The 20,167-nt window shown below is 52.0% G+C and overlaps 1 protein-coding gene across 1 annotated transcript in view; it reads right to left on the reverse strand.

Annotated features, from left to right (window-relative positions):
- The window catches only part of ITPK1 (inositol-tetrakisphosphate 1-kinase), a 185,330-nt gene that overhangs the window by 24,719 nt on the left and 140,444 nt on the right, over positions 1–20,167 (reverse strand). Inside the window, exons 5-6 of the mRNA XM_004376682.2 lie at positions 927–1,025; positions 408–448 (exon numbers count right to left, since the gene is read on the reverse strand). Coding sequence (XP_004376739.1) covers positions 408–448; positions 927–1,025 — 140 coding nt within the window. The remainder of the gene's footprint in view (positions 1–407; positions 449–926; positions 1,026–20,167) is intronic.

The following is a 20,167-nucleotide window of genomic DNA, read 5'->3' on the forward strand; positions in this document are numbered from 1 at the left end:
TCCAGTGACTGCCACAAGGAAGGTGCTCAGTAAGTGATCGACAGCGTGAACCCAGAGAAAACCAAGAGCAGGTCAGATTGGGACGCGACTCTCATGGGCTCCAAAGGGGGCAGACGGGCCCCTGGCCCAACCATCCTGGCCTTGGGAATGGACAGGCACCGAAGTGAGGAGGGGGCCAGTGCACAGAGCACAGTGCTGCCTCTGCCCAGCTCCTGCGGAGCCCGGAGGAAGGAGGGAGACAGACAGGAGGCTGCCTACCAGGGAGCCGGGGGAAACAGCAGCAGGACAGCAGGTGGGGATGTGGACAGTGCTCCCGGGGAGATGCTATGAGCTGAAAGGAGGGGGCGGGGCAGGTGGCAGGTTTGGGGATGTGGGACTGGGGGAAGGGGATGCAAACTTCCACTCACCTCGTGAGAGTTGGTGCCATGAGCCACTCTAGTTTTGCAGACTACGGACGGGGGAGAGAAAAGCAGAGAGGAATTAGCGAGACCATCACAGCCCGGCCTGGCCGATACAGTGGAGACGTGGCGAGTCGAGGAAGCAGCTCTCAGAACTCCTGTGCCACACGGGGAGAGGGGCAGGTGGGAGGCCCTGGGACATGCTGGCTCTGCCTGACAATAGCAGGTACCTGCATTCAGGGTAACGTGGATAGACGCGGCCAGGCCAGGCAGGAAGAGCCCTCTGCCCACACCAGCGATGGGGACGGGTACAGTGGGCCCACGGGGATCCAGATAATGCTTTTTAGCAGCTGAGGTCTCCACACACCCTCGGGCAAGCTGAAAACCAGGGGGGCTGTGGGCAGCCCCAAGCCCCTCCCCAACTGGACCAGCTGAGCTCAGGGCCTCTGATCCCGCATGGGTCTTGTAGTCAGGAGAGGTGGGCAGCAGCTGGGCCCAGGCCAGCCTCGCTCTGGGTGTGGTACATACTGAATGGGAAAGCCAGGCCGTTCTTCTCCAGGAGCTGCATGGTGTCGTCCCCGCACAGGCTCGTGAGCTCCATGAAGGGCGGAGAGCAGATGCGGTCATCTAGGGGGACGAGAGTGGTCAGCATGCCCGGCCTGCCCCCAGCCCCACCACCCAGAGTCTAGGGGGAGAAGAGAACAGTCAGCACGCCCAGCCTACCCCCAGCGCCACCGCCGAGTCTAGGGGGGAGGAGGGAACAGTCAGCACACCCGGCTGCCCCCAGCCCCACCGCCCAGAGTCTAGGGGTAGAAGAGAACAGTCAGCACGCCTGACCTGCCCCCAGTGCCACTGCTGAGTCTGGGGGGAGGAGGGAACAGTCAGCACGCCCGGCCTGCCCCCAGCCCCACTGCCCAGAGTCTAGGGGGAGGAGAGTGGTCAGCACACCTGGCCTGCCCCCAGCCCCACTGCCCAGAGTCTAGGGGGAGGAGAGTGGTCAGCACACCTGGCCTGCCCCCAGCCCCACTGCCAGAGTCTAGGGGGAGGAGAGAACAGTCAGGATGTCTGGCCTGCCCCCAGCCCCACTGCCCAGAGTCTAGGCGGGGAAAGCGGTCAGCATGCCTTGCCTGCCCCCAGCCTGGCTGCCTGACAATTTAGATGCCCAGCAAGGACTGAACGCCTGACCTCGGGACTTGGGCCTTGTACACCAGGCCACCTGGAGTTGACCCCACGAGCCCAGAGCATAGCCATTAGGTCCTATAGCCAGATGGTCTGGGTCCAACTCCCAGCTCAGTCACTGACTAGGCATGTGACCTTGGGCAGGTTTGTAACTGTGCTGTTCCTGTCTCCTCATCCGCAAGATGGCAATAATCATGGTTCCCGTCTGGGGCTGTGGGTAAGGCGCTTGGTCAGCCTGACCTAGCACACGTGCGGTAACTCAGCTCCATCCGTCCCCACCCGGTCTCTCAGGCCTCCTGAGATGCCAATGGGTATCCAGGTTGCAGGTCAGGCTTTACATAAATGTGTGTGTATATGTATAAGATTACACACATTTATAAGATACTGAGGCTGTGTGCACGTATACATACATACACATACACAGCCTCAGAACATACATACAGTAAAACCTGTGAAAACTGGAACCTTGGAAGGCAGAAACCTGTTAGAGTAAGAAAGGTCAAACATTTTCCCCTAACAGAGAACAACAGAAAAGCAGTCAGACTGTACCCCGTCAAAGGCAGAAAACTTGTGAGACCTGGAAAAATAAGGCAGTCTCATCGAGTCTCGGCTCTCACAGGTTTTACCATATATATATATACACATACATATGTACGTATGTGCAGTACCCAACTTACAGTGTGTTTGAGTTATGATGAACCACACTTACGACCGTCCACTTTTTTAGTAAATCTTATCATTAGTGATATGCACTACAGTGTTACAGTGTGTGATTTGCTGACGTTATCATTCTTATGCCAACCTCCAAAGACAAATAACAATCAGATTTATAAAGATACTGATAATAAAAGGCAATAATAATACAAACTAAAAAAATATGAGATATTCAACTTCTGTCAGAACCAACTTAGGATGTGATCGTGGGAACGGAACCCGGTTGTAAGTTGGGGACTACTTGAAATATATACATATATATACACACACACACATATATATACATACATACATACATACTTTTTTTTTTAATAAAAGGAGACCGTTCATAATAATGAATTTTTAACTTAATGAACTATGCACATTTTTTTGGTTCAATGAGGACTTTTCCCACCATATGACATGTTGGCATAGCAAAAATCGCAGGAACGATGCTGCACATTTAGCTCTCGCCACATGTCCCGACTGTGCTAAGGGCTTTGCATACATCACCTCTGAATTCCTCAAACTAATCCTAGGAGCACGAAGCTGAGGCCAGGGAGATGAAAGAGCTTGCCCCTGGTCACACAGCGATTCTGCCACACGGACAGAACACCTGCCCTCGCCCACTCACTGCCTAACACGACACGTAAAAACATTTGTAGCTCCCGACCCATCTAATCAGTCACCACGTCTGTTGAGCCTTGCCTCCTAAATCCCTTCAAGCAGACTTGCTCCATGTCCCCACCCTCCTGCAGCTGGGCCCCAGGACTGCCTCCGTGCCAACACCTTCTCACCCCCTTGTCCCGGCTTTCCTCAGGAGCCGGTCTCAGAGGGGTGCCCGTCTCCTCCGGGAGCCCACCCAGCGGATTCTCTGAGAAGCTCTCGGAAGCCAAGTCTGCTCTGCTCATCATTAGGCTCCTGGTGCCAGGCTCTGAGGAAAGGCTAAAAGGATCATTTGTGGGCGCACAAAATGCGTTCTGAACCTCTCCGCTGCCATTAAATTACAAGCTGGTTAATATTACTTCTTGTCAGACTTGCCTTACCCATCAGCCCCTGAGCCCTTCAGGAGGTGGGGACCACCCTGTGCTTCTGGGCACAGGGGCCGGGGAAGGCAGACAGTTAGCGGGGGTGAGGGTGGCTTTCCTCCCAAAACCTTGGGAACCAAACCAAAAGTAAACAAGCACAGTGGCTTGTCCCCGAGAGCTTTTAACTACTTGGCTGGCTAGAAGTCAGTACATTAAACCAAGGCATGGTCCAGCCTCATTTATCTCATAAAAATAGATGCCAAGAATCATAAAGAGCAAAGTCCAAACAGGCGCGAGAATGTCGGCAGACTTCAGCAGAGCTTCTTTCGGGCCCTGGAAGGGTGGTCTGGAACCAGTGTTTGCTGAGCCCCTGCCAGCCAGGGTTGCAGGCCCTGTGCACACAAGTGCTCACTTAACTGTCCACAGTGCTCCAGCACCATCCCTGATTCAGAGGAGTCCACAGATCTAATGCAATCCCTATCAAAATCCCGGCTGTCTTTTTGAAGAAACTGTCAAGCTGATCCTAAGATTTATATTGAAATATAAGATATCTAGAATAGTTTAAAAAAAAAAAATCTAGAAAAGACCAAAGTTGGAGGACTCAGTCTCCAATTTCAAAACATACTACAAAGCTGCAGTAATCAAGACTGTCTGGCACTGGCATAAAGACAGACATATACAACGAAACAGAATTGAGAGTCCAGAGCTAAATCCACACATCTACGGTCAATTAACTTTCCACAAGCGTGCCAGAACAATTCCATGGGGAAAGAACAGTCTTTTCAACAAACGGTGCTGGGACAGCTGGGTATCCACATATAAAAGAATGAAATTGGACCCCTACCTCACACCATATATAAAAATTAATTCAAAATAGATTGGAAGACCTAAATGTAAGAGTTAAACTATAAAGCACTTAGAAGAAAACATACGTGTAAATCTTTGTGACCCTGGATTAGGCAACAGTCTCTTAGATATGACATTAAAAGCACAAATAACCAAAGAAAAAAATAGATAAATTGGACTTCATCAAAATTTAAAACTTTTGTGCTTCAAAGGACACTATCAAGAAGTGAAAAGACAATCCACAGAATGGGGGAAATATTTACAAATCATTTATCTTATATCCAGAATATATAAAGAACTATTAACAATCCAACAATAAAGACTAATAACCCAATTTAAAAATGGGCAAATGATTTGAATAGATAGTTCTCCAAATAAAATATACAAATGGCCAGTAAACACATGAGAAGATGCTCAATATCATTAGCCACCAGGGAAGTGCAAATCAAAACCACAATGGATACCACTAGGATGGCTATTAAGGAAAAAAAAGAAAATAACAAGTGTTGACAAGACAAGGATATGGAGAAACTGAAGTCTTCATGCATTGCTGGTGGGACTGTAAAACAGTGCAGCTGCTTTAGAAAACAGCCTGGCAGTTCCACAAAAAGCTAAATAGAGTTTACCATATAAGCTATCAATTCCACTCCTAGGTATATACACACAAGAGAATTGAAAACATATGGCCACACAAAGATGTGTCTACAAAGATGAGGGAAATGAATGAGTGGACCATGTGTGCATCTGGGGGAACAGCCTGTGCCAAGATCCAGCATGCTGCTGTTTGGATCTATAAACTGGACCCACCCTATGAGAAGGGAAGATGATCACCAGTCCAGATTGTGGACAGAAAGGTCATCTAGCTGGTGGGAGGGCCGGAGAGGGAACCAGGTCCTGCAGCATCAGGGCTAGTGCCTTGGCTGCCTTCACTGTATGGTTGTCCTGCATGGTCCCAGGTGCATTCTCCTGCCTCCCCTTCCAACCTCAGCAGACACGCTGGCCCTGCCCCTGGGGAGGTACAGTAAAGGTCCCTCCAGCTCAACTATGGGAAACTCGTCTGCCATCGCCAGCAGCTCTTTTCCCCAAATACAGCCAGGATAAAGGCTCTTTCTGTAAGTTAGCACTGGGAGCCGGGCAGCTATTTCTGGTTCCCTGATAAAGGCTACCATTGCTTAATTTATTGTCTTTATTTCTGGATGGGAGTTGGAAAGAGGCTTTTTTTGGTTAGATGGTGGCTCACGTTCTTTTAAGAACTGCAAGATCAGCTCCTGGGAAACCGGAAAGCTCCCGTCTTTCCTCTCTGTCTCCCCCATCAGAGAACGTGAAGCTGGAAGGTCCTTGGAGACAGGTGAATCCCAGCCACAGGGTTCCACAGCCAGAGAGGGGAAGAGTTCAAGGCCACACATAAGCTACAGGTGGGGCCAGGACGAAACCCTAGGCATCCTGAGCCACACATCACTGCCCTGTGCACTCTGCTGGGTAGCCTTGCTCTCTACCAGGTGGCAACTGCTAAGAACTGGCAAGAAAACCAAAGGACCAATGACAAAAGGCAGATGTAAGAGACAACTGGGGTGGGGAAAGAAGAGGAGAAGGAAACACTGGGATCAGCATGCCAGGGGGCAGCTTTGGAGCCTGACTTTGAACCTGGGGTGAACCAGAAGAACTGGATGGTGCCTGGCTACCATTACTGAACATTTTGATCAAAGACTCTATAGAAGAATCCTGATCAAAAGGGGGGGAAAATGCAGAACAGAATTTCAAATGCTCATGGAATCCAGACTTTCTGGAGCCACTGACACCAGATAAACCCCTGAAACTACTGCCTTAAGATAATCTTTAAACCTTAAACCAAAAATCTCCTGAGGTCTTCTTAAAACCAAACAGTTTAGCTTAAACTAGTTGTTATGGATTTAATTGTGTCCTCCAAAAATTTGTATTGTAAATCTTAACCTCTATGCCTGTGGTTATAATCCCATTTGAAAATGGGCTGTCTTTATTATGATATGGAGGCAGGATTAGTGCAGGGTGTGTCTTGAGTCAGTCTCTTTTGAGACATAAAAGAGATTAAAACAAGCAAGCTAAGAAGCAGAGATGGGGGAAGAGAGATGCCAAGCCACGTGAAGACTGCCCAGGAGCAGAAGCTCAGAAGAGACAAGGACCTTCCTCCAGAGCTGACAGTGCAAGCTATCCCCCTGAATTTGGACTTCTAGCCTCCTAAACTGTTCTGAGAAAATAAACTTCTGTTTGTTAAAGCCATCCACTTGTGATATTTCTGTTATAGCAGCACTAGAGAACTAAGACACTAGTAAAAAACGTCTGCCTTGAGCATTATGCTCTTTTAAGAACCATCTATATGGGATCAAACTGACAATAGCAACTCTAAAGGTTAGACAGGAAGTTTAGGGGGCAGTGAGTTTAGGTTAATGGGGGAAGAACAACTCAGAAAAGGAGGGTGAGAATTGTTGCACAACTCGAAGAATGTGATCAGTGTCACTGAATCGCACACGTAGAAACTGTTAAACTGGTATATGCTCCGCTGTGTATATTCTCAACAATTTAAAAAAAAGAAAAAAAAGGGAGGGGGATCCCGAGCATGTGGGGCTGGGATCCTCTGAAGCTCTGAAGGGTCTGCGATGGGCCCCAGAAGGAGAGAATAACAACCAGGTGTTAGGGCCATTCTGATGGGAGACAAGGGCTAGGAAGACAAACGCAGGGAGGGGTGGGGGACAGAGCTGGGAGGCTGGGCCTGCGGTGGCTGGGAGCCTGCTGTGTGGCCCTGGGCAGCAGGGCGGTATCTCCGCTCCATCCCCTTACCTGGAACATGCCAGGGGTGCACTTTCTTATCACACCTCAGGCTCTGTCTCGCCCTCTAGAATGGCGGCTCCATGGGGGCAGGGCTTTGGGTGTTCTATTCACTGCTGTAGGCCTAGGGCTAGAACAGTGCTGGCACATGGTAGGTACTCCATAAATATCAGCTGAATGAATGAGCTGACCTGTCGAGGGAAGGGGACGCTGCACTCTGCCACCACATCTGTGCACATGCAGGGGCCGCGGGCAGCGTGTCTAAGTGCCACCTGACCTGCTTTGCAGGCCATTATATGTCACTACTCCCCTGCTCCCCCAAGGCCTGCCCAGCCCGGGGCCTGTTCCATGGGAAACAGTAATAAGACAGCAAGTGCCATCCACGCCCTCTCAGCCTCCACCCTTCACTTCTCGGAATGACTCGCCCCTGCAGATGCAGCCTGTCTGCCCACTTCGCTGATTATGACTGGACTTTCCTCTTGGTTTGGTGCTTACTCAACATCACTAGCGCCAGTATTTTCGCATATCCTGGTCACTCGAAGGGCGACATTTGCCCCCAAAGTCAGACATGTAGGTTGATGCTCACTTTTTTCCCTCATGAAACCTTGTCCACACACACGGCTCTGCGCTTGTGGCCAATCATTCACACTGGCTGGGTTGCAGAAGGGAGGTTCGGGGTCCCCAGGAATTGGCACGTCTGTGGTCCCTGCCACACAGTGCCACGCTGCTTCCCAAAGGGACATTACTTTGTGGTGATGCCAGCGACGAGCAGTCCTGGCTACTCTCGTTTTCAGGAATCTGGGCAGTGAGTGTGCTGAGTACTTTTACAAAGGAAGGAGGGTGGGTGACATGGTGAAAGAGCCACCCCACACGTCTGGTCACTCCGGGGCCACAGGGCTCCCAGCAGGGGAGCAAGGCATGAAGGCACTGAGGGCGGGGGCTGGGGACCAAGGCACACATGTACACTGAGAGAGACCAGAGACGTACGGGCACAAGCCCCTCAGTCTTGGGTCTTGGGTTCCTGGTTGGAGAATGGGGGCCACTCTGGAGGCGGCGGGCAGACGGGCCTAGAGCTGCCCTCTGCTCAGAGTTGTCACATCACCGGGGCGGCTCTGTGTTCCCAGGTGCCCCCAGCTCCCAATGGGACAGAAATGGAGATGACAGGATTACCCCTCCCCAACGTGTGCACCTGGAAGCAGGGCCAGAAGAGGTGCGAGAGGTGGGGCTCAGACTTCCAGCCAGCAGACCTGGGCTTCCCACCTGCCAGGCAAACTGGGTGGCCAGTGGGCCCCAGCCCAGGAGAGGTGCATCCTGGTAGCACCGTGGTGATATCAAGTGGGTCAATTTGGGTCTCTCCAAGCCTCAAGTGGAAGGCAGGCTTCCCGGGAGCAGGGCTAGTAGCTCTCGTGTCCACGTCTGTATCCCCAGTGACCAGTGAAATGACTGACAGGAGAACTAACCACTGGCCTGGGGCTGCCTCGTCTCCTGGCCTGAGGGGGTGGCCCACATCAAAAGCAGGTTCCCACGGGGCCGGCTGCACAGCTGAGTCCCAGGCGCCTTGCGTGGAGGCCCAGACGCCTCGTGTGGAGGCCCAGGCTGGCTGGCCTCGGAAGCTGCCTCTCGGAGCTGGGTTTGTCCTGCTTGCCTGCACCACTCCCCGCTCCCAGGGCCGTGGCTGTTATGGCAGGAAGTGGGCCTTATTTGGGAGGGGCAGGGAGGGTGAGACATTGTGTCACTGACAGAGCAGGCACGGGAAAGGGGGAGTGGCAAGACTCAGTTTCTCATTCCAGCTTTAGAAAGCAAGAGTTGGGGGAAAACCAATGCCCTAAATTCTCAGGCTCAGGACCCTTTGATCGTGCTGTCCCCCTGCCCTGCAAGCCCTTTCTTCTGGCACATTCCTGGCTGGGGAAACTCCTGCTTGTCCTCAAAGACTCAGGCCAGACCACCTCTTCCTGGAAGGCTCCCCTGAACACCACCCCCTCCTGAATCTCCGGGAGGAGCCCCTCTGCTGTGCTGGCCAAGGGCTCTTGGATGCTCATCTTGGCTGACCAATGTGCCACCCTCCCCACCCGACTAGGCGCTCCGGGGTCTGGGAGGACCCAGGCTGCCCAGGTTGGAATCCTGGCTCTACCTCATGTCAGCTGTATGACCCTGGCTGAGTTAACTTTACCTTCCTGTGCCTCAGCTTCCTCACTGTAAAATTAGGGCAACATTACCTACTTCACAGGCTGATCCACCCCCCCGCCCCCGAGAACACGTAGCACCCAGCATCCCTGTTCTGCTCCTGCTCCTCTCGGAGGTAACCACCCCTGCACGTGTGGAGGGTAGTTCTCATGCGTCAATGCCAGCACTTAGTCAGTGTGCAACAAAAACTAGCAATTATCACCATCGCTATCGTTCTTCCCAGCACCATACTGTGTGAGGTTTCTCGCGGGCAGCAGAAGTGAGGGGTGCTGGGGAAGGGAAGGGGGTCAAATGCTGATTAGGCATCGAGGAAAGAGGGCTCTGAACAGGTCCACTATTTACATCCAGGATACACAGGATCAGGGGAACCAGGGAAGACTGCCTGGAGGAAGTGGCCACAGCCCAGGGCAGCCCAGAGGGCAAAATGGGGCAGCAATTATGAGCACTGACTTTAAGGTTGCGAGCCAGCCTTGCCACTGAGACCACTGCCACCCTGGCTGGGCCACTGAGCCTCTCCGAGTCTTTTCCTCATCTGTCAAATGGGACAATAATGCTGCCCACCTCCCAGGGTTGTCTGGGGACTCAGTGAAGCCACACCCATGAAGGGCATTTGGGAAGCATTTGAGAACCAGAGCCAGCCTGTTTCTGTGTGCACACCATCCTTTTCAGGGCACCTGGCACCCGCCTGTACCTCCACCAGCCCCCTGCTTCCAGGAGACCCCGCCCCTCACAGCACACCCCAGGTTCTGGGCAGCTGCAATGGCCCCAGTATGCCCAGCACCACCTATCCCCTGAGACACATCCCCCATAGTACCAGTGCTGCACCTTGGCTTCCTCCAAGCTGCCTGGCTAAATCCTGCAGTTTGTTAATCAAGAGATCCCCTTACTGATACCCTCACCCCCCAGACATCCTCTCCCCACTGTGGCTGCTCTATCCACAGACCACTGGACTCCTGGCCACCCTACCCCCATCTAACCTAAACTACACACAGCTGCTGGATCATCTTCCTACAGCTCCCACCTGTACGGGGGAGCGCCCAGCTCAGAAACTGTCCACAGCCCAAGTGACAGGACTAAGCCATTCCAGGCCTCCACAACCTGACCCCGTTTACCTTTCCAATTCCCATCTGACTGCAGAACTGAGGAACATTCCCAGAATATTCCCAGCCTGGTTCCAAGCAGAGTGGTCTCCTTATCACCTCCCTCCCCCAGTTTTCCTCCTCCTCCACTGCTCAGCTCTCAGAACAGTTGGCCCATAAAGATGTCGCCTCTCAACAACTCACTCAGCCTCATCTACTAACAGTCACGTTATTCTGGCACCATTTCTTGCAGTGCCACATTATTGTTATTTATCTCTTGTACCCTCCTGCATTTTTCACGTTTGGACTCTGAATCATTAAATAGGTAGTACGTCCCTTGAGGTCAGGATCAGGCTTTACCCTAACCCAGTGTTGCTTAGAAGAAGCAGGCTCCAGTTAAGTGTTATCTCACTGACAAGCGTTACCTATGTGAGAAGACAACTTAAGAGATGGAATAAACGTAAGCTGGGAGGGCTGCAAACAAAACCAGAGGCACAGAGCTAGTACAACAGCAGGAGAGAAGAAGTGGCCTGCAGTTCTCCACGTGGCCACCACATGGCGCTGTTGGCCTGGAACAGCCTGGGTGACGGTTGCACAGGACTTGAATGGGTAAGCCCTGTGAACCTGGCTGGCCAATCTGCAGCCCAAGTGTTCATGACTCATTTAACGCAATTTTCTAAAGCCACCATCCCTCTGCTGTTACACTGTTAGGGAGTAGTGAGCCACTATATGTGCTCTTGATTCTAGACAGGGATGGATGTTCTGTGCAATCTGGGTGAACCGAGTTTCAGCCTGAGGCAGCTCTGAAGACACCCCAAACAGCTTTTTAGCTAATGCTGATGATGGCAGTGCCAAGGCAGCCACAAGCCTGAGCCAACAGGAGGTCAAAAAAGGCCTAAATGACAAGAGGCATGGAGACAGAATGGGTCCTGACCTGAAAGGACTCAGAGCAGCATGTGAGGGATCGACATGCGCCTGAGACGAGGAGGACTACTCACCCTCCTCACACCACTCTCCTGCTCCTGCTGTCCCAGTACAGGTGGGAGCTGTGTGTAGTTTGGCTAGACGGGGTAGGGTGGGCAGGAAGCCAGGAGTCAGGTGGTCTGTGGATAGAGCAGCCACAGTGGAGAGAGGATGGCTGCGGGTGAGGGTATCAATAAGGAGCTTTCTTGTGACCCTACAGGACAGGGTAGATTTCCAAGGAGCAGCTGGTGGATTTGAACTGCCGACCTTTTGGTTAGCAGCCAAGCTCTTAACCACTACACCACCAGGGCTCCAACAAATTCCCAGGCAATGATAATGCTGCTGGTTAGGGACCAATTCAGAGAACCACTAGCAGAGCAGTGGTTCTCAAAATTCATCATACACAAGAATCACCTGGGGATCCTGTTAAAAACGTAGATTCTGATTCAGTATATCTAGGGGTGGAAATGCAAATTCTCAGCAGGGGTTCAAACAGAAACAAACTGGTTCTCCGAAGCCCTGGTTTTTTGTTTAACAAACTCCAGGAATATTCAGTCATGCAGCTGGGAGGAAGCCCCAGTGCTGGGCCATTGGGAGTAAGCTGGGGCCACCGCACTGGTTCTGTACAAGAAGGCAACAGTTTGCCCACCTGGCCTGGCCCAGAGGGCTTTAGGCATCCAGTCACAGCCAAGGACATGCCCTTCGCTGAAGGCGGTGCTTCAACCACATCCACAGGGGCCAGGTCCTCACCTGGGTGCCCTTGTGGCCCGTTTCCTCCCCCACCTCCGTCCCCCAGGCCCCTCCTTCAGATAAATCAGAGCTGATTCCCTCCAGTTAACTTAAGAATTGCCCCTTCCTCTGGCTTCCAGAGCCATGTCTCCCTAACACCTACCCTGCCAAACAGCTCACTCTGAATTCGGTTTACGGGAACTGACTCATCCCTCCTGCATCAAGGGCGCCTTGAGGGCAGGGTGGTGCAGGGACTGGCATGCAGCAGTGGGCTGGGTTTGTTTGGAAAAGCTTACAGAAAGACAGGATTTGTGTTGGCTTCAAGTGGACAGCAGTGACATCATCGTGGGCATCTTCAGCCCGTTAATACCCCCAAAGACACAGAACTGAAACAATACGCTTTGTTTTGTGTAAGACATTAAAAGTTGCAGGCCTTGAGGTTGGCATGCCCGGGGGCTGCGGGCACTGAGAAGCCAGACTCATCATGGAAACCACTGGGGAATCTGCTGCCCAGAGAGGAAGTCAGCAGAGTGGGGCTGTCCTTTGGGTCAGGCTCCTGGAGAAGCTGATTCTCATCCTCGAAGCCCTGGGCGCCATTGCAGCAGCCCCCAGGGCCATGAGTGGGCTATGGGTCAGCGTGGTAGTGGTCACAGCAAGGAATCTAGAGCCAAGTGCCTGGGTCCCAGTCTTAGATCCACTGTCTGACCTTAGGCTGCCCACTTAAACTCTCTGCGCCTCAGTTTCCACACCTGCAAGATGGGGACAACAACAGCAGCTAATACAGAGGCTCACTGAGAGGCTGAAATAAGTGAACGTAAGTTAAAGGGCTGAGACTGTGTGGTACACAGTGACACTACATACATCTTTGCTGCCATTACTAGTTGGGGTTGGGTTTGCCTCTCCCTGCTCATCTGTAGCCTAGCCAGTGACATGGGGCACCATTTGCAGTCTGCAAAGAGGTCTGGAGGGCTGCTCAAGGGCCAGGATTATCTCATGGGCTTCAGGCATAAGGACTCAAGTGCCCACCTTTGGGGATCAGGGAGGCCCCTCTTGCAGCTCAGACACCGAGGAGCCCTGGGAGAGCTGAAGGTCGACAGAAATGTCCCCATGGGGCACTTGGCTACTGAAAGGTGGCCTAGGAAAGCTTTCCCCAGGGAGCACTGGGTACTGCTTATCTGTCCAGTCACACAGAGGGTCTGATGACAAGAAAGGCCTGATACTCACAAGGTCACATGAGGACAGTGGGTGTAAGGGAAGTCCCTGGGCTATTCCCAGAGGCCGCCAAGCACACAGACCACTTGGCAGGGACCTTGGAGCCCTCAGAACCTGAGAAGGCCATACCTGGACCCCCTGACCTTATGCTCCTTCCCCAGAGCCTCCTTGAGGAGGGGCGGGGGAAGGGGGAGCGGCACTAGCTGAGTGCTGATGTGCCTCCCTGTCTCCTTCACTCCTCACAGGGAGTGGCAGGGAGGCCTCAGCAGGGGGCGCTGTGGGGTCCTGCCTGATGCTGAGCCACCTGCTTCAAATGTCCCCACCCACGGCTCTTGCTTACCCTGGGATCAAGTCCGGGCTCCTTAACCAGCCTTCACAGTCCCGAGATCGAACCCCTGCCTATACCTCCAGATCATCCCCCCCATAAACTCCTTGCCCTCCATGCTCTGGACAAAGTGGGGTTCCCCCAGTTCCTCAGTGCCTCTGCATGGGACCCCACCACTGGCCCCCCGCCCCCCACAACGATCAAGGTTTGCTTGGTGTCTGCCTCACCGACAAGACTGTGGTTTCGGTGTACACGGGCTGCGTCTGTCTTGCTCACTGCTGTGTGCCTGGGGTCCACCCTAGAGCTCAGAACACAGCAGCTGACCTTAAGACAGGGAGATTATTGGGGGCAGGGGGGATGGTTAATCACATGAGTCCTCTGGAAGCAGCTTCCTCTGGCCAGTCACTGAAGAGAAGCAGAGATCTGAAGTGTGAGACAGACGGACAGACAGGCCGGTGCTGGCTTGAAGATGGAAGGACCACGTGAGAAGAAATGAGGGTGGCCTGCGTGTGGGAGCCAGAAGCCGTTCCCACCCAACAGCCCGCAAGAAGATGGCCCGTAGGTCCTACACCTGCAAGGAACTGAATTCTGCCAACAAGAATGAGCTTGGAAGCAGATTCTTGATTTCGGCCTGTGACACGCTTACGCAGGGGCCCCAGCCATGCGGTGCAGACTTCTGACCTACCCTCCCCCAAGCTAATAAACAGCTACTGTAAACTCTGCTAAATTTGTAGCAATTTCTCACACAGCCATAGGAAACTAATCTGCTCAGTTACTATGAGCTTTTAAGGGGGAAACTTCACGGTGTTATTTGGGGCCCCTGAAGGGGGGCAGCATTTCACAGGTGCTGCAGCCCACAGCCTGCTCCCCTGGAGGCTTCTGAGCAGCTTCAAGGCCCTGCCGCAGCTGATATTTCCCTGTGGCTGCAGGTAAGCTGTCAGGGGGTAGCGCCGGGAAATGGGAGGGGGGACCAGCCTGAAATCGGGGATGGGGGCTGTTTCTGAGCACAGAAGGGGGAAACAAACGTCACATGGCTGACATTTCTCGACAGGGCCTGGATGGCCCGATGAAGCTGGCAGTGGTCAGCTGGATGAGTGGTTTTCTTCCTGTCTGGCATCGCTAATGACCTGTTTCATCTGGAGGGGCTGGAGAGCTGCGTGCACTCGGCTTGTTCGCAGCCTAGCAGCAGAAGAGCCAGACACCAGACACGGGCCGGGTGGAGACACTAACATTCCAGAGTCCCAGCCGGCGCTGGAGCCGTGGATTAGCACGGAGGCAGCTGTTCCCATGATTTACAGCCCCTTCCGGACCCAGATGGACTCTCGCTGCCCCCATTCAGCTCCAACGCCCAAACGCAGCAGCCTTCTTGTTTCCCAGACATTTAAAAAATAATGTACGAAGTGCTCTCCTTGGTTGTACAGATTCCAAAAGCAGAACAGAAAATGTTAGCTGGGCCACACAAAGATGATGCTTACATCAATGAAACACTCCATGTTTTTTGACAACGGGACAATTTCCTTAATACTAAAAGGGCTCTAACAAATCAACAAGAAAAAGACCCAGAGCCCAACAGAAAAATGGGCAAAAGACATGAAGATTCAGTTACAGAACGAAATGCAAGTTGCCACGAAATATACGGAGATGCTCAATCTTGCCAATAACCAAAGAAATACAAATTAAAGTGGGAGAGATATCATTTCCCCCAGGCAGACTGGTACAATCAGGAATAAAATTTGTTCCAACTTTTGAAGGCCAACAGGGCAATATCTGTCAACATGAGGAATGTTTGTAATAATCCATGACCTAGAAATTCCACTTCTAGGGATTAATTTTGCAGAAACATGCACAAATCTGTGTTTACGGCAGCTGAGTTTGTTTAAAAAAAAAAAAAAATCCAAACAAAACTGGAATGACCTTATGAGACCAACATAATAAACTGTGATGAGGCGTTCACTCGCATGCTGAAACATTACGTTGCCATCAACAAGGACAGCCCTATCTCCCTCATCCTTATGGGCTGACATGGGAACAGTTGTTATTAGGTGCCGTGGAACAGATTTTGACTCACAGCGACCCCATGTGACAGAGAAGAACTACCCCACACGGTTTTCTATGCTGTAATCTTTACGGAAGCAGATGGCCAAGTCTTTCTCCCACGGAGTGGCTGAGTTGGTTCAAACCACCAACCTTTTGGTTAACAGCTGAGTGCTTAATCATTGCGCCACCAGGGCTTCTCAACGTAGGAAAAAGCAAGGATACATTCAGTAGGAGGAAAACAAGTTGTATCAGGACACACGTGATATGACTTTTTTTTTTTTTAAGTAAAAATACATATATATATTTGTACGTGTATGAGAAGGGGCTAGAAGCATAGATTCATATGTTAACAGTGGCTGCCGCTGGGAAGTGAGGTTGGGGTTAAACAGATTTGAGAGGCACAGCAACTAGGACCCTGTGTGGATAGAATCCAAGAACAGAGCTGTACAACACTGGAGGCGGTGAGCCCTCAGGAGGCATCCAGTCTGGGAACTCCTGAAGGGTGTTCAGGGCAGAATTCGTCTCCAGTTGGGACCCCCAGCCGATTTGATGGGAATGGCTAAAATATTGCTGTATTTCATTGACTGTAAGATGAGTTTGCCCCCACCTCTCCCCGCCACCCACATTTTCCGTTTCTGAAATGTGTGAATGTGAGGGTGTGCCGCAATCTAATTAGAATTTTTTTCCTTCTTACTGGAATATAAATTCTCAGTGCATCTTACAATCGATGGTGAAATCCAGTTCATCTAGCACATTAAAGCCTCTGAGAAGTCCTGCAACAAAGAAACTTGTGCAATCCAGATTTCACCAACGTATCTGACACGCCCTTCCTTTCCCTTGTAAGTCCCAGAAGCCTCGCCCTTCTGTGTACCTTGCTCATCTCTGCCTTCCCCTTTGTTTTGCGAGTGAGAACTGTGCCAAGGCCCAGTAAGGCGCCCCTGTGGTGCCCTGCAGATGTCTGCAAAGGGAGGAGGATGCCTGACCCAGTGGGGTTCCTGTTACTTTCCAGTGTGACTGGGGTGGAGGGGGGCATGCTCACTTTTTAAAATTCTGTACCATGACCACTTGGCAGTAACAACTATTATAGGCAAGAACCAGGAATGGATGCCAAAACAGTGTGCAAGAGTGTGATGAGGAACAGGATGTTTGCAAAGTATCTCCTCATAAGATACTTGTCAATAACCAAGAAACCTTACAGTGGAGAAGCCTAGCAGACACTACTTTAACCGAATAATCAGCATTAACCAGACAGAAGACATATCCCAGGAACACTATCATTTGTGTGGTGTTCCTGTCCCAAATGCATAACCTAATCATGAGAAAACACCAGACAAACCCAAATTGAGGCATGTTCTATAAATACTCTTCCAAAGTGCCAGGTCAAGATGATAAACCATCCAAGACTGCCCCAGACTGAAGGAACGACAGGGGATGACACCTGGACTGGCCCCCGGACCAGCAAAAGGGTATTAGAACTGACGGGCAGAATTATAATACGGTCTGCAGATTAGTTAATACCATTGTTATCAATGTTAATGACCTGGTTTAGATCATTAGATTATGGCTATGTAAGATGTTAACACTATGGAGCCTTGATGGCCCACAGGTTAAGTGCCACGGCTGCTAACCAAAAGGTTGGTAGTTCGAATTCACCAGCCGCTCCTTAGAAACCCTATGGGGCAGCTCTACCCTGTACTATAGGGTCGCTATGAGTTGGAATCAACTCAACGGCAACGGGTTAAGATATTAACACTAGAGGAAGCTGAGTGAAGCTGCGTACTATTTTTGCAACTTTTTTTGTTAGTCTAAATTGTTTAAAAAATAAAAAGTAGTAACACTAAAAACTGTACAATATGAACTTTTAAATAAATACGTAATACATAATTTAAAAACGGATAAAGATATGAAAAAAACCACATGGGCTACATGAAAATCCCCCTTATTTGGGGATGTAAGCCACGGCTACGCGTTGACCAACATGGGGCGGGCACCTAGGAAGGATGGGTAGAAGGGGGCTGGTCGCATGGGGACACAGAGGTTACAAGAAAGCACACCACGGAGTGCAAACTAAAAGCTCAGGAACACAGGACTCACAGGGCCACAACTCACGGCACCGTCTGAAACGTAACTGTCAACACCTGTTGGGCATGTACTCTTCCTTAAGAATCTACCTAGAGGCACCTCCAAAGAAAGGCCTGGACACCTGCTTCCAAAAGGTCACAATCTTGAAAACCCTAGGAAGTGCAGTTCTACTCTGCAACACACGGGGTCGTCATGAGTCAGAATCAACTCAGTGGCAACTGGTTTAAAGCATAACCACATTTAATCCTTACAACAACCCTAACGGGAAGGTGTCATTATCAACATCCCCATTTTACAGACAGGACAGCTGAGGTTCAATGCAGCTATTAACTAACTGCTTCCGAGAAGGCTGCTGCAGTGGCATGGGTCCCTATATGAGACAGCATTGGACAGAGAGTCGGAAGGCTAGTTACCAGCTCAGTGGCCCTGGGTCAGTCCTGCAACCTCTCTGAGCCTCTTTTCTCATCTTCAAAGAAGGGAGAAGAGCAGCTGTTTTGGCAGCGGTGAGAGCTCAAGGTCTCTTTCAGCTGGAAAGACACTAGATGGGTCTTAAATACACACTAAAATGTAAATGACTGGAGTCAGGTACTGTGTGATCAACCTGGCCAACAAGTATGTTTTGAGAGCCTGCCTGCCCTACTTATGTCCCAGGGAAGAGACTTTTAACCTGGGAGCTGGCAGACTGAGTGTGAGGAGGGAGAAAAAGACCCCTGGGAGTCCGGAGTCTGGAAGGGGGTGAGTCATCATAACAACAGGAGAGGAATTTAGAAGAGAGAGCTGGAAGCCCCAAAGACAAACAGCACCTGGTTCACCACGTGGCCCTGGGTTGCACCTGGATACTCAGGGGCTGCAGGGACCGACCTCGAGGAGCGATCAGATCTGGCAGCCTCCTGTGGGGGGATATGGGTCAGGGGTTCCTGGCAGGCCCTGCGGAAAGGCCGGGACAGGCCTCGGCAGCCACCGTATGCCTGCAGATGAGCCGGAAGCCTGGCAGGCCTAGCTAAAGAGGGGTGATTATCCAGAAGCCATGGGGCTGGACAGGGCTGGAGGGAGGCGGCTGTGGGGTGCCTTGCTGAAGGATGAGTCCTTGCCCCAGACCCAGGCAGCCACAAGGCCCAGCAGGTTAAGCTTTGAGTGCCTCAGGGGAACAGCCACCCTCTCCGCTCCCCAGGGATGAATCGGCATCTCCTGGGGGTCTCAACCAGTTGCCACAAGGGCTCATTTCACTCCTGGGAGTCTCTCCCTGGAGCCTCTAGACCTGTGCCCTGGGCCAGGGCTGAGGGGGCAAGGAGCTTGGCAGAGGGCCTGGTGTGCATTTATCTCGCCTAGGTCCTGGGCTGCCAATGACAGAGGAGAGGGTCAGTGCTGGCAGGGAGCTGGCACCCCTTATCGGCGTGAAGCATGAGCAACGAAGCTGGGCACCAGCCTGTGTGGTTCCATCAGGGGAGTCCATGGGCTTTGTGAAGCTGCATCCAGCAAAATTCGAAAAGTGGGGGACATCATTGGATCCCCACACTGACCAGGCAGGACCAGCCCCCCGGATCTCGGAAGCTTCCGAAGCTGGAGGTGTCCTGATCTGAGGCCCTCTAAGGCAGAAGCCCAGGAACTGGGGCCACTGCCCCTTCAGGCACAGCCCTCATGCAGCTGGGACATGGATATGGCAAGACAGACGCAGGGCACTGGTGAGAGGGCTCGGGGTCTGTTCACCCCTCCCCTCAGGAACCTCTCATCCACCTGGGGACTTCAGTCACCCAGATGCTCAAATCTCAGGGCTCCCTGGGGTCAGCGAGCCTCCCTGTGGGGCTGCAGTGAGAGGCGGGCGTGCTGCAACTCTTGGGCTCAGCTTCTGGTCTATAAAATGGGGGAGCGGGGGGCGGGTAACCAAACAAGGAGACTGTGATGTCTGGCCCCTCTGACATTTATGACTCTATGACCTGGTACTTTCATTAGAGGGGCACGGGGTTAAACAATGACGAACCCCGTACCTGGCTCAGGGCCTGGCCTACAGGAGATGCTCCATACAGACACACTGACGAGGAACTAGAAGATGAATGAATAAATGAATGAAAAGAAACAATGACGAACCCCGTACCTGGCTCAGGGCCTGGCCTAGAGGAGGTGCTCCATACAGGCACACTGACGAGGAACTAGAAGATGAATGAATAAATGAATGAATGAAGAACCCCTCATGTCAAACCAATGCTACACATTCTATCTAAAAAGGCACCCTCACCTGAATTACCTGCCACATTCAGTGCTCTGTGGTTTAGATGGGTGGATGCAGGCCCATCCTGCACAGTAGTCCAGCATCACTGTGACGGGCCCTCAGGGCCCCCAAAGCACAGAGACCCCAAACAAACCCTCAAAAGGCCAAGGAAAAGGATCCAGGCTGGCCTGGCCTGTGGGGAGGTGGGAATGAGTCAGGCAGGGCAGGGATGTGACCTGGTGGGCTGCCCTCCCTGGGGCCTGATTCTCCTCTGAGGTGCTCTGGGCTCAGCTGCCTCAACTGTGAGGCCAGCCAGCAGGGCTGACCTTCCAGACTCCTGGGTCCCTGAAGGGTGGTGGGCCTGTCTCAGCTGAGAATGAGTGGGGTGAGGGTGGGGGAGGGAG

The sequence above is a fragment of the Trichechus manatus genome, unplaced genomic scaffold, assembly GCF_000243295.1.
Source record: "Trichechus manatus latirostris isolate Lorelei unplaced genomic scaffold, TriManLat1.0 scaffold00045, whole genome shotgun sequence".
NCBI classification, from domain to species: domain Eukaryota; kingdom Metazoa; phylum Chordata; class Mammalia; order Sirenia; family Trichechidae; genus Trichechus; species Trichechus manatus.